This window comes from Gopherus evgoodei, chromosome 1 (genome assembly GCF_007399415.2).
Source record: "Gopherus evgoodei ecotype Sinaloan lineage chromosome 1, rGopEvg1_v1.p, whole genome shotgun sequence".
In the NCBI taxonomy this organism is placed as follows: domain Eukaryota; kingdom Metazoa; phylum Chordata; order Testudines; family Testudinidae; genus Gopherus; species Gopherus evgoodei.
In genome coordinates this window covers 289909860-289925227 of record NC_044322.1, presented here as the reverse complement: position 1 = coordinate 289925227, position 15368 = coordinate 289909860, and the positions used below count along the sequence as shown (strand labels likewise).

Below are 15368 nucleotides of genomic sequence, written 5' to 3'. Positions count from 1 at the left end.
CATATTAGTAAGGATTTGTGGGATCAGACTACCACTTAGATTCATAGCTGAATTTGTCCAACTACTGAGTGTGCTCTGAAGTGTTACCATGAAGCCTTTATGTGCACACAAAGGAATACTTCTGTTGCTGCTGTCTATTTTGTTTTCCCTCTGAAGAGACTCCAAAAGGAGAAAAAATAATTTTTTTTTAATCTGCTTCCTCTGATACCTAAACTGCTCTCATGTGGATTTTGGATGAATTTCCTTTTCATTCTCGTTTTCCACATTAGAAGTAATTTTTAAATGTATTCTGTTCTTGAACAATTAGCACAAAAGGAATCACATGACTGATCATGCATGTAGCTATACTGATCAGTCCCAAAGGCAACTGAATATTTTCTGACTTTTTACTATTGAATAACTCAGGGATAGGTGAGTGGATTCACTCAAATTTACAACCAGCACAGCAAAATTAACAAAACTCAGAATTTTCACTTTTAAAGAAAAATATTCCAAGAAATTAGGAGCATCTGAAAAAATAGTTTTATAGGCTACCTGAGGATTCCCCCATTGTAGGGGCATTTCTGGAAAAAAGACTAGCACCCTTCCCACCACCCATGAGTGTTAGGAGAAATCTCACTTCAGCTAAAGTAGACTGTTTGTCTGAAATTTGATTGCCCTGTTGTGGGCCCTGAAAATAGACAATTCTGCAATGACAGTGTTAACTACCAAGAAAAAGCAATAAACTGTAATAGTGGATATAAAAGACAAATCAGACAAACACTTAAAAGACTGAGAGTTAAACTTGCTTACCAGTGGCAGAGGTAAGATTTGATGAGGATGCTTGGGGAGAAGAAGCTATCAGCAGAGGGGTCATAGTGTTAAGCTTAGCTTTTACCACCCTCATGCCTAGGAAATTGAGAGGCCATCCTCCATTCTAGCTGCTAGAAGGGAGAAGATGCTTTTTTGTCTACCCTCCAGAGTCCCCTGGCTGCTCCAAAATAGATAGGAAGGCAGATGTTCTCCACTGCTCTATTCTTCCTCCCTTTACTGGCATCTTTGAGGAAAACAGAAAAGGGAAAAAATTGTCTGCTATTCTACTGCTCTGCCAACCTCTGATTCTTCTAATCTTTTTCCTCATGAGTAACTCCAAGTGCCCACCTCTGCAGAAAACAGCGAAGAAACTTAAATTCCAAACAAATTGATGGCTTATGCGTTCTTGGTCAGCAGGGCCAAAACTTCCCATTCACCTTCAGCAAGTGTGCAAGTGGATTTTTCAAGTCCTACATTAATACAGATACCATAGGATAAGGACACTGAAAATCCCAAAGTCTCTATGGGTTTTTCAGGAAATAGATTTTTATTATTTCCATCTGAAACTCCAATAGGTCAGGGAAGAGCAGATCTTTTCAGAAATGTCTCTGTTTCAGAAAAATGCTGCTTTCACTTTACATTGGCTATTTATTAGAAAAAAGTAGCCATTTGAAAAATACTGGTACACCTGAAAAGACCACTTTCTCCCAGCACCGAAATGGCTGCACTATGGTGATGGCCCACCTAGTCATTCCTTAGGGCTCGTACACACTAGCGCTTAAGTCGGTACAGCTTATGTCGCTCAGGGATATGAATAAGTCACCCCCCGAGCAACGTAATTTAACCAACCTGAGCACCGATGTAGCCAGCATAATGCCGCCTCTCGCAGAGGTGGAGTTATTGTGCCAACGGGAAAACTCTCTCCTGTCAGTATTGAGCATCTTCACCAGATGAGTTACAGAGGTACTCTTCTAGTGTAGACTAGCCGCTAATATATGGTAAAATGCCAGGTTTCCTGGAAGCCCTTATACTCCCTAGGTTCCTTCTGGATTCATATGGTTTGACTAGAATATACATAAAACAGAGAGCAGAAGAAGAATATGAAGAATGCTATTTTAAGCCCCAATCTTGAAAATATACATCGACTTAGCTTTAACACTGTAAATAGTTCCACTGGTTTCATATGATCACAAAATTCATTGACCACAAAAACTAACATACCTTGTACAGTGATTGTGCCTATTCCAGTTTGCTTTAAATCCATAAACAATGAACACAAAGAAACATACCTCAGAAATTCCTGATTAGACAATTGGCACCCTGAGAGTAATCATTTCTCATTCTTCATTATCTTTCCATGTCCCACCAATCATACAAAAATTAAAGTACTTGTATGGGTACGACATACTAGGGTTCAATCTAGATTAATGAGCAGCTGTGCCACCCTTGCCCTGAAACCTTGGATGCCTTACTCACCTTGCTGAAGGAGTTTCCACCTGGGCCACTCACAAACAGCCTTTCAGCATGTACGCCAAACCCTGTGTGTTTGTGTGTAACTGCAACCTCCCAGCCACACTTGGCTCTCACCAAGTGCAGGGTAACCCAACACCCTCCACCTCCCATCTTAGATTTCCCCCCAGAAATGTTTGTCCTGTACTGCCAAGCCCTCTCTTGGACAATACAAGTTTATAAATTCAAAGCAAGATTTTTTCACCGCGTGCTTACAGCAATTGTACTGACTAAATCTCTTAGGTCAGGACCCCTTCTCCAGTCCAGTGGCTGCTTCCTCTGTCCCTTCAGATGCAATGAATAGAGGGGCAGAGTGAGAAAGGAATCCCTTGTGGTGTTTGTTTGTCCCTTCTTTTTTACAGTGTAAGTCCCTCTCTCAAAAAACATTTCCAAATGGAAACCAGGAGGCAAAAAGTCTATGGAGAAGGATGTTCCCTGCTATTTTTCCTCACCCGTTTGAGCTTCCTTCGTTTCCCTTCCTGCTTGATGACTCTGTTTACTGCTTAAATGCAAGTTAAAAAGAGCACACATTCATTTGTTTGAGACAGATCTGTTTTCCAAGCTCAGTTTGGAACAATGTGTTACCACCACCATAAACTGGAATCTTATGCACATGCAGTATTGCTGCACATATTTTATCAGGATGGTACTTACCAGAAAAGTGAGTTTTTAGATACCTTACAATGCTTTGTACAAAGTTTAATACAATAATGTGTAGGGTGTGAATACAGGGGTACCTTCCGTGACAATGGAGAACACCAGAACCAAAGCTACTGTGGTGAAGAAGCTTCTTCATCAACTCTTGATATTGGCGTAAAGCAAGTGTGTGTGTGTGTGTGTGTGTGTGTGTGTGTGTGTGTGTGTGTGTGTGTGTGTGTGTGTGTGTAAGCTATTATAAAAGTAATGCTCTCTGACACACATTTTTAAAACTTCATCTGCAAACTGTACAAGTATGTCTTCCTCACATTTAAAATGCCCCTATACTACAAACATCTACAGCCTTTATAAAATAAGATGAGAGAGGAAAAAATGGAAATATGACACTAAGCACCCCTGTATTCATACCCTGCCCACTGTTGTAATCATCTTTGTACAAAATATTCCTTGTGAGATGTCATTTGAAAATGAATAGCTCACTGATCATTAATATTCATGCAGGATGTATGTACTCAGTGGGTATTAAGAGTTATGGACTTATGCTGGAATAATAGTTAAAATGTGTTCAAACCAGATATGTCAGGGGGAGTTGTTAAACAGGTCTATCCTAAACAAAGGAATGTGTGTTTACATCAGTTTACATATAAACAGTAAGCAGACCCATCAAGCAAACAAGGGGTGAGGCAAATCTCACATCAGCAAGTTTGGGATAAGACAGCTGGCATTTACACCCAGAAGGAAAGAGAAGCTTGGTCCAGATTTTACTTTTCAGAAGAATCCATTTCAAAGATTTACTGGTCTGTAAAGATGGGAAGGAGGTTGAACCTCAAGTGATAAGCAACTCAAACAAATGATTATATCCAATATTACTGCATTATAAAGTTATATAGAGTTGTGTCTTTCCTGAAAGCTAATGACATGCTGGTGATTAATGTAATTGTGAATTGTATGTATTAACCACTATATAAGGAATTCTGGATATTCATTGATATTAGGCTGTACAGCCCGCCCAAACAGGAGTAGATGTCACAACTATTTGTCTACCTGTTTCCTGTGTTTAAAGTGAACTGTTTGGTAACTCCAGTTAAAGTAACACACTGTTAAATATTGACACTTTACAGGGGCATCAAAGCTTAATATCTCAACTGGACATTGTTGAACACGTTTTTGGGAAAATCTAGGACTGAGAATATGTTGGGGGCAGTGTCAGAAACAGATAGTTAAGGGTTAATGTCTCTTTTACCTGTAAAGGATTAACAAACAGGGAACCAAACACCTGACCAGGGGACCAATCAGGAGACAAGATACTTTCAAATCTCGGTGGAGGGAAGCCTTTGTTTGTGTTTTTTGGGTTTGGCGTTGTTCTCTCTGGGATCTGAGAGTGACGGGACGTACTACAGGCTCTAATTTTCTATTCAAATAGTAAGTGCAGGTAGAAAGACGGTTTAGTCTTTTTAATTGGTTTTCTTTATTTGCAAATGTGTATCTGGCTGGTAGAGGTCTAATGTGTATTTGGCTGGAAGTATTTTAAATTGTATTTCTGCTGGAGGAGGCTTTTTCTCCAGTTTCTAGAAGCTGACAGACCTTGTAATATTCCATCTTGAATTTACAGTGATTTCCTTTATTCTTTTTCTTTTATTAAACGTTTTGCTTTTAAGACCTGTCTGATTTTTTCCCCTTGTTGAGGCTCAAGGGAATTGAGTCTGTACTTAACAGGGAGGGAGAAGGGTGGAATCCCTTTGTTTTAGATTCACGGAGCTTGAATCTGTATATCTCTCCAGGAGCCCAGGGAAGGAACACCTGGAGGGGAGGAGAAGGGGAGGGAAATGGTTTATTTGTTGTAAGACTCAAGGAATTTGGGTCTTGGGGTCCCCAGGGAAGGTTTTGGCGGGACCAGAGTGTATCAGGCACTGGAATTCCTGATTGGTGGCAGCTTATCAGATCTAAGCAGGTAATTAAGCTTAGAGGAATTCATGCTAGTACCCCAACTTTTGGACTCTAAGGTTCAGATTGGGGAAAGATACTATGACAGGCAGGCAGTGGCACAATCCCTCTCTGTAAAAGCAGATCCAGACTAATACGGCTACCCCTCTGATACTTGAATCCCTCTCTGGTCTCTGTTGCAAGCCAGAATGTGACAGGGAAGTTTGAATGTATAGTCACTGTACCTAACACCAGTTCTTCCAAATTTAAGATGCATAGATTGCAGACATTTAAAATCCATTGCAAAGTCCTTGATCCAAAAATAACACACTTTGTAAAGTAGATGTGTAAAGACTGTTACAGGGCACAGAATAAAGCTGGTTAGACAGTTTCCCAAGTTTGTTTAACTACCAAGAATTATCCATTTTTCTGGTTCCCTTTATTTTTTATTTTTTTTATTTTATAATTAAAGTGTTCTTGTAAAGTGTTGTTGCCCTTAAGTTATTGCTATGTCTTAGTGTTGACTCGGTTTAATAATTTTTTGTTGTTGAGGTATGCACCAAGCTTTTTGACATCTGCTTTCCAAGACCAACTGGTACTGCTTGGTAAAGGGACAGTCTCCTTATTTTAACCACTTTCCTTAACTGCAAAAACTGTTGTAGGAAACAGAACGGTGTCTTCCATGATTCTCTGAGTAATGCTTTAATAAGTGATAAAATAACAGTTCAGCAAGGGATATGTACACTCTTGTTTTCAGTGAGATATCCTTTACAATTGTAAAATGGAAGGAATATGTTTATTGGTCATTAACCACCACATTAAGCTGAATAAACAGTATTAATTAAAGCTTAATAAAAATGGAAAAGTACTTTGTAGATTCAGAAGATGGAATATTGAAGTAGAACACCTTAACTTTCCCTTGAGTAACATACGGTAGGATGTATGCAGAATACCTAGGTAAAATATCATTTTTAATGGTATGGGGAAATTACAGTCCAGTTGCATCTAAAGCAACTTCTACAAATTGCAGCACATTCAGCAGGTTTTATGTATAGAAATATACATACTGCAAACCGAGCAAATGGAATATGGAATCTATAAAGAGATGCTCTAGTTCAAAAGGAATCATTTTGTGGAAGTAATATGGCCTCTGTTATATTGGAGGTCAGTATAGATGATCACAGTGTCCCTTCTGGCCTTGGATTATATGCATTTATAAATCTAAAGAAGGAATCCAAAGTGTAGACTCTCATGTTGTTTTCTTCTCATCTCGTCTCCATGCTGTCCGTACAAGATTGCAAACCCTTCAGGGACCTAGCTTATGTCCACAGACAGGCCTAGCATACTTGGATGCTATTTAAATAATCATAAATAATGATAATGACAGAAAGAAAGAAAAATTTTTCAACTGAAGAGTTTTGTTGAGTGTGCCTGAGTTTTAATATTGTTGACAAGTGCATCGCAAATCCGGGGTGAGAGCTAAATTTAGCTTGCCTATGCATTTTTGTAAGATTGAAGCTAGGAAATGTTAACGTGGTATGTAGGATAGAAGTAGTCCTAGTAATTCTGGGAAAACTTATGCTGAAAAAAAAAAGTTTACCATTTTCTGTTTGTACCATCTCTAGTTTAGAAAGAATAGCAGTTGGAGAGAAACAGCTGCACATCATTATGATAATTTACCTTACCTTTTCATTTAAATTGCAAAATATACTTTCATGCAAACTTAAGCTGGGCAGTTTACTAAGAAAATACTAGTTTGATTCTTAGAATAACAAGTAGTCAAATTCCAGTTCTTCTGAGATGTCCAAGTTATCTGGAGTATGATGGATGGATTTCTAGAACAAAAAGAAATTGGTTCAGTGATTGAACTCTGTTTTGCTGTCCTAGCCCATTCTCACTGGTCTAACCAACAATCTTATTTTATTTCCTTCAGAGCTTTACAGAATGGCTTTATGTGAGACTAAAAGCTGGGTTTTGAGGGGATGGGAAATTTGGTCCAATTTTTACAGCTTTTCTTATTTTTCAGGATTTTAATGTTGGGATTTATTAGTGTGTAGCCTACATAAGAATAATTGGTACATAATATAAATTAATACATGTGGTCTTGACATATGGAGCTGGATTAAATTTTTCCCACAAACACTTTTTGCCAAAAATGCATATTCAGGTCATTTGAACTAATTCACTAATTTGAGGCTGTCATAACATTTCTTCCCAGATCTGGACCTTAGTGTCCAAAATATGGGTGTTAGCATGAAAACCTCCAAGCTTAGTTACCAGCTTGGACCTGGTAATTGCTGCCACCAGCTAGGAATTATACAGTGCCTAGCTCACTGTGGTCTCCCCAAAACCTTCCCTGGGGGACCCCCAGACTCAGATGCCTTGAGTCTTACAACAAAGGGAAATAACCCCCTCCCCTTGTTTCCTTGTTACTTCCTCCCAGGCTCCCCTCCCTGGACGACCCTAGGAGATTCCCTGCTTCCAGTCCTGGAAACACAAGTACTGAGAGATCTAATCTCTCTTCCCCCTCACCCAGAGGGTATGCAAAGTCAGGCTTAGTAAATCTAGCACAAAGAGATTTTCCCCTTGACTTCTTCCTCCCACCAATTCCCTGGTGAGCTGCAGACTCAGTTCCCTGGAGTCCCCACTAAAGAAAAACTCCAACAGGTCTTAAAAAGAAAGCTTTATATAAAAAAGAAAGAAAAAGATATTAAAAATAGGCTCTGTATTAAGGTGACAATATACAGGGTCAATTGCTTAAAGGAAAAAAATGAATAAACAGCGTTATCCAAAAAGAATACCATTTAACACATTTCAGCAACTACACACATGTAAATACAAAAGAAAACAATATAAACCTATTGTCTTACTATCCTTGTACTTACAACTTGGAAACAGAAGATTAGAAAGCCAGGAGATAGAAAGATCACTCTCAGAGCCGAGAGGGCAGAGACCCAAGACAAAGAACAATGAACTCACACCCAAAACTTCCCTCCACCCAGATTTGAAAAAGTCTTGTTTCCTGATTGGTCCTCTGGTCAGGTGTTTTTTGTTACCCCTTTCCAGGTGAAAGAGACATTAACCCTTAGCTATCTGTTTATGACAGAGGCAATTTCAGCAAATTGTTTTGTTTGGGGTTTTTTTTTTGGGGGGGGAAAGATGTGTGGAAACTGAAATGTGAAAATGGTTCATGTTCTCATTTCTATAACAAAATGTTTTCACTTTTTTCATTTCAGAAAGAGGGTTTCTTTCAGGATTTCCCTCAATTTTGTATCTTTAAAAAGTTAAAAACGTCTTAAAAAATAAACTCTGAAAAACTTTTCAGTAAACACAAATTGAAACTTTATGTTTTAGTTCACTGAAATTTTGAAATATTTGGTTTTGGGTTGACCTATAATGATTTTTTTACATTTTTTCAGACCTGCACCTGAACTGAATATTCAGTTTTTTGTACAGCACTATTAGCATATGCTTGTAAAACATGAGTCTATGATTTTGGAGGGGTTTTTTGTGCGGGGGGGGGCAGGTTTGTAAATAATTACTCCTGGAGGAATTCTGCACCATAGTGCACATGCAGAATTTATGTCCCTGCACAAATTTCTTTGCTTCCCTGCAGAAAAATGACTTTCTGATGGGGAAGCAAAGGGAAACCTCAAGAGCAGTCAAGCGGCCCTCTCCGGCAGAATTCCCCCAAGAGTAAATAATGTCCTCTCCCTCTGTGCGAAATGAACAGTCACTGGGAGTATTGTTTCTGAATGCTGGAGCGCACTGTATCATTTTCTGTTTTTACTGTATGTGTTCTGCGACTATTATAGCTTTTTTGTTACCCACAGTATCTGCCTGCAGTTTTACTATTTATTATGGCATATTAAAGTACAGAACAGCCTGTACAACATGGCCATTTTTCTTTGTTCACTAACTTCTTCGAGATGTGTTGCTCATGTGTATTCCATAGTAGGTGTGCGTGCTTGCCACGTGCACCAGTGCCCGAAGTTTTTCCCATAGCAGTATCCGTACTGAGGGAGCACTACGGCGACCCTTGGAATGGCGCTTGTATACTGCGCTATAAGGGGAGCCGCGCATTCCCCTCACCCTCAGTTCCTTCTTGCCACTAGTGAAGGTAGTCGGAACTTTGTGTTCCAGCTCTGCTGCAGCCTTTTCTTCTCAACTTCAGTGGTACCGTTCGTGGATCATTTCTTCAGTTGTTAGAGTGGGCTTGGGGCATGCCCTGTACACCAGGATTCAAGTCGTGCGACTACTGTTGCCATTCTATGCCTAGGAGTGACCCGCACACTGAGTGTCTCTGCTGCCTGGGTGAGACTCACCTCAGCGACCATTGTAAGATCTGCGGGTCATTCAAGCCGAGGACTAAGAAGGAGAGAGCCATTGGACTTCGAGCTCTCCTGATGGAGTCGGCACTGGCCCCAATGCCGGCGCACCAGGTGGACTCAGCACCAGCTGCCATGTCGTCGGTGCACAGCGAGAACCCTTCAACCAGTCGGCACCACTCTTCCTCCAAAAAGCAAGGGAAGGGCCCTGCCTAGCAGCAGCGCTGTGACAAGGAAAAGGGGGAGGCTGGTCCCACGTTGGACAGCCCTCGGTCCCCCGCTGGCTTAAGACCTCCAACTCGTGTGGAGCAGAGCAGCTCGGGACCATCAGGCCATGCATCCCCACCAGTAAGGATGCTGTTAACGCCAGAGGCAGTGCAGGCTGCAAAGGACATTAGGAGCCTGCCAGTCCTGAGCACGCAGCCAAGCATGGGCCCCAAGTCTCGTGGCAAGCCTCTGTTGGGTGCCCACCAGACCTCTCCAGCCAGCTGCAGTTCCCACTCTGAGGATCACTCCCTGCGCCACTTGGCACACAGTGGCCACTAGTCTTGTAGTCTTGTCTCCCGCCCACCCTCAATGCCGGCCGGACCATCCAGGTCACCGTCAGGACGGGAGTCGATGCCTCCTGCCAGTAAGCGTAGGCACCTAGAGAGGCACCGGGAATGCTCCCCTGCATGGCGTGGGTACCACAGCTGCTCTCGATGGGATAGACACTGTTATTCCCATTCCAGCTCCCGATTAGCTAGACGTCATGCTCAAGACTCCCCTCAGGGTGCCTCGGCACTGGGGCACCAGTCCTCACATCGCCATCATGAGACGGCATCACAGGCACCATTCCTATCTCTCCCGGGGCATTGAGCATTCGTCGGCGACATCGTCCTCAGTGCCCGGCCACCCATCCTCAGTTCACGCTGTTCAGCTGGGACAGATGGTGCCATCAGGCTCTCAGCCGGGTCAATGGCAAGGGTCCCTGTGGCAGGGACAGTGGTGCGAGTGAGCACCATGGCCACCGATGCCAGCTGGGACAGGGGCTTGTTCGGTCACCGGAGCATCTCAAGCTCCATCGGCCTCGTCCAGTGGCCTATGGGACAAGTCGGCAGGTCACAAGTTGGTGGACCCGCACCCGGACTCTGATCTGGGGCTCGACGCCCTGGCACCGACCAAGGCTCTCAGCTCTTTGCAGGCCCTCTCCCCACCACCGGCCGACACCATATCAGCACCTCCGCCCTCAGTCCCACAGGAGGACTTCAAGGCACACCAAGAACTGCTAAAGTGAGTGGCATCCAGCCTCCAGGTGCAGACTGAGGAGATGGAGGGTCTGTCCAATTCCCTCTTCAATTTTCTGTCTCTCTCGGCACCGAGCCACATGGCCCTGCCCCTATCCCAGGGTATTGCCAACATCTCCAACACCCAGTGGAGAATCCCTGCCTCCTTGGCCCCTATGTCCAAGAAGGCAGAGAGGAAATATTTCGTGCTGGCCAAGGACCACGAATACCTCTATTCCCATCCAGCACCCAATTCGCTCATGGTGGAATCGGTAAACCACAGGGAGCGACAGGGCCAGCCCATGCCCACCCCCAAAAATAAGGATGCCAGACGGCTGGACTCCTTTGGGAGAAAGCTTTATTCCTCTGCAAGTTTCCAGCTTAGGGTAGCCAACCACCAGGCCTTACTGAGCAGATATGACTTTAACCTTTGGGAATCTCTGCCTAAGTTCGAGCCCCTCCTCCCAGATCGGGATAGGAAGGACTTCAAGGTGCTGGTGGAAGAGGGGGCTAAAGCAGCCCTGCAAGCCGCGTCGGATGCAGCTGACACTGCAGCCCACTCGATGACCTCCGCGATTTCCATGTGCAGGGAGTCTTGGCTCCTGTTGTCGGGACTGTCAACAGAGGCCCAATCCCTGATGCAGGTCCTCTCGTTCAATGGGAAGATGCTCTTTGCGGACCAGACGCACGTCAGGCTGCATGGGATGAAAGATTCCTGCAGTACCTTGCAGACCTTGGGCCTCTACTTCCCTCCTGCTAAGGATAAGGACAAATCGCTTCCGGTGGCTCAACTTGCATGGAGCAGATATGAGCCCCCATATAAAAGACCCAGAGACCAGAAACGCCCATCTCAGTGGCAGTCCCTCTCTGCCCCGCAGCCTGGGCCCTCCATGGGCAAGAGGCAGGGAAAGAGATGATTTTGACTATTTGCAGGGGGGCACTGGGCCTTTTGCCAGGGATAGCCCCCGTTTAATAAAGTTTGCCTTCTACAACAGGTTGTCTGCCTTCTGCAGGGCGTGGTCCCGCATAATATCGGTACCATTTCCAAGGGCTACATGTTGCAGTTCACCTCGCCCCCGCCAAATCATCCGCCCTCCATGGTGGCCCCGGGGGACCCGGAGCATGTCCGGCTCCTGGGCAGGAGGTGGACTGGCTACTGCACCTGGGGTCGGTGGAAAGGGTACCCGTAGAATTCCAGGGCAAAGGGTTCTACTCCCAGTACTTCCTGATCCTGAAGACCAAAGGCGGCCTCGGGCCCATCCTGGACCTGCAGGACCTAAACCGGTTTCTAGTCCATTCCAAGTTCCGCATGGTGTCCCTGGCCTCTATTATCCCGTCCCTGGTCCTGGGGGACTGGTATGTGGCCCTGGACCTTCAGGACGCTTATTTTCACAGTTTGCGGTCCTCTCGTTTAGCCTATCCACATCAGCCAGGGTCTTTATGAAATGTATGGCTGTGGTAGCAGCCTATCTCAGGCAGGACAGCGTACAGATCTTTCCTTACCTGGACGACTGGCTCCTCAAGGGGGAGTCCTGCACCGAGGTAAAGATCCACTTGGAGCTGCTCCTATCGACATGTGCCAGTCTCTGCCTAGTGGTGAACGAGACCAAATCAACATTAGTTCCTGTTCGGCACACAGAGTTCACTGGGGCCCTGTTGGACTCCTTGAGGGCCACAGCCTCTCTCCCCTTGGACAGGTTCAATACGTTAAGGCTTTCCCAGTGACCACAGCGAGGGCGTGCCTTCAAATTCTGGGGCACATGGAGGTGTGTACGAATGTGGTCCACCACGCCAGACTCCAAATGAGGCCCCTCGAGATCTGGCCCTGCCACCAATCATTAGGACACACTCTACGAGGGCTAAAGCCTCATCAGCGGCCTATGTAGTCCATGTCCCTATCCAAGACATTTGTAGGGCAGCCACTTGGGCCTCAGTTCACACATTTACTTCGTATTACGCGATTGTCTCCCAATCTAGGGATGACGCTGGTTTTGGCAGAGCAGTACTTCGTCCCGAGCTATCGTGAACTCCTACCCACCTCCAGCAGATATTGCTTGGAATCACCTACTGTGGAATACACATGAGCAATCACTCAAAGAATAAAGGACAGTTACCTATTTCGTAACTGGCTTTCTTTGAGATGTGTTGCTCAGGTCTATTCCACATCCCTCCCTCCTTCCCCACTATTGAAGTTGTCCGGCAAGAAGGAACCAAGGGTGGGAGGAGCCCATGGCTCCCCTTATAGCGTGATATACAGGCGCCACTCCAGGAGTTGCCGTGGTGCTCTCCCAGTACGAATACTGCTAAGGGGAAAACTTCCGGCACCGGTGCACGTGGCGAGCACACACACCTACTATGGAATAGACATGAGCCACACATCTCGAAGAATGCCAGTTACCGGAACAGGTAACTGTCCTTTCTCTCCAAAGCAGATCATTAAAAGTGTTTCAGTATTTTTCTTCCTGGTTTTCAGTGTTGTCTTCAGGATGAAAACATTTGATCAGGACTGAAACTCCTATACATGTATAAATATTTTCTCTATTTCTGCCAATAGCTGAGTATTGTGTTTTTCTCCCCCATTTACTTTATGTTTAGTTCAAAAATTATAGAACTGTTGGGCAGTTTTACAACTAAAAAAATGTGCACTATGAATGTATACTGTGAATCTGTATACTCTTTAGTGAATTTGTACATACTGGCTATAGCCATGTAGATGTTTTTAACTCATTTAGTGTTACTTTTCTTAAAAGCAAAGGATAATAAATGTATGGGGTTCTTGTAATAGCATTACTTACGAGAGAAATTAAGAAAACAAAGTTAAAGTAAAAATTCTTCTTTCATTTACACTGTATTTTCATGGTGTTACTCAATTGGTTTCAAAGCAATCACTCCTGGGTTTATAGTAATAATATGAATATAGAATCAGAGAGACAAGGTAGGTGTGGTAATATCTTTTATTGCACCAGCTTTTGTTGGTGAAAGCGACAAGCTTTCAAGTTTCAGGCAACTTGAAGAGCTCTGTGTAAACTCAAAAGCTTGTCTCTCTCACCAGCAGAAATTGGCCTAATAAAAGTTATTACCTCACTCATCTTGTCTCTTTAATATCCTGGGACTGACATGGCGACAAGAACACTGCATACAATGAAGAATGAGAAATTGGACAGCAAGGTGAAGACTTTGGTATCAAAGATTATGTATAGTTGGCTCGTGTTGTGTTGCATGTGCTTCAGAGTCAGGCACAATGCACAACAGGATGCATTAAACAGTGGTAGCCCTGTTTCAGAGTTTAGATTTGTTGGTTTATCAGAAATGTAATGTTACTTAAACATAGGATGGTGAAGATATATTTAATTGACTGTGTGGAAACTCGTATAGATCTCACCTAATAAAAGAAGGGCATCTAGATAGAAATGCTGTGGTTATAATTTATAGCATCTTCTGCTGTTGTACTAGTAACAATACAAAAGACACCCTCCATACAATTTTGTCTCCTTCCAAAACATATTTTCTTTTGAGTCTATGATGTGTGATTTTCAGGTGTGTCACTGTCCAACACACCGTTTGCTTCTTCCCCTTTGAGCTAACTTACATATCCTCCATGCAGGTCAGTTTCTCCTAGAAGAATCCCGCCTGATAGAAGCAGCTGAAATGGCAAAGAAGGCAGCTGAGCTGGACAATACAGAGTTTGATGTTGTCTTCAATGCAGCCCATATGCTCAGGTTAGTTCTCTACCTTATTCTTATTTGGTTTTCTTGCACTCTTTTTTCTCCCCAACCCCGAACTCTGCAGTATTTGCTTACAGCAAGGGTTTTTTTAACCAAATACACCCTTTGAAAGTTTTGTTATAACTAATAAGGAAGAAAAAAAACTTTGGCAGACTCTAGCAGAGTCTGTTTTTAACTTTTCTATATTTTATACGCCTTAATCCCTACCTTGGAAATTTCTGTATTTCACAAGCATGCAATCCTCTGTTTGTATATGAGAACAATATATCTTCTTTTCCTACAGTACCTTCAGCAACATTGCCTTTTAAATTATTTTTAAAGACTTGAGTCACAAAAATAGAGAGACCATAAATAAGAGAATGGAACTCTACTGCTCTGACTGTAACTTGATAGTATTGGAAATACCAAAGAATATCAGATAAATATCATTAGGGAGTAGAAAGCTGATTAGAAGTCTAAATATTGGTCTCAAGGTTATGGAGACATTGAGAAATACAGGCATGATTAATGATATTATCAGAACCCCTTGATTCAGGGGCAGTCTTGTATTTAATTTTGTTCTGCTATCTGAAATTTTAGCGGGCTTCTTCTTCCGCTTAAAATCAATGCACCTTGACTTTCAGCAACTTTGAGCTTCTACCTAAACAATTACATTAAGCCCACATTACTGTATTAGTCTCCAGGATTTATTTCTAGGATAATTGTATGATGATTATGCTTCTTATGTACTTAAAAGGAAGAGCAATGACTGAACACAAATGGTTTGGGTTAGGCTGTATCTCACTTTAGAAAATATACTGTATATAATGTACAAAAATAAGGGAAGGTTTTTTGAGTAAATACATTCAATTAGCACAGGGCAGTCCTTAGAACAGTTATCTTAATAGACTTCTCTTGCTGTGCAATTTATAATTTTAACATCCACAAACACAAAATGAAAAAGAAACTGGCTTGTAAAAGAAAACAGAATAAGCTCTTAGTTGAGTGACCTACTTTCTAAACTGAACTGAAGATTCCTACATCAGGATTTTGAAATAAGCCCCAAAATACCTTTAAAAGATTGTTAGAAAGAGATGGACTCAGTTCTTGTAGATCAGTAAAGGAAACGAAGACAAATGGTACAATTTTTCATCCATTAAATATTACCAACATGGATGGTTTTAAGGATC

At 42.8% G+C, this 15368-nt stretch overlaps 1 protein-coding gene across 1 annotated transcript in view; it reads left to right on the top strand.

Annotated features, from left to right (window-relative positions):
* The window catches only part of TMTC2 (transmembrane O-mannosyltransferase targeting cadherins 2), a 402975-nt gene that overhangs the window by 335893 nt on the left and 51714 nt on the right, over positions 1 to 15368 (top strand). The window contains exon 10 of the mRNA XM_030548615.1: positions 14079 to 14193. Within this exon, the coding sequence (XP_030404475.1) occupies positions 14079 to 14193 (115 nt within the window). The remainder of the gene's footprint in view (positions 1 to 14078; positions 14194 to 15368) is intronic.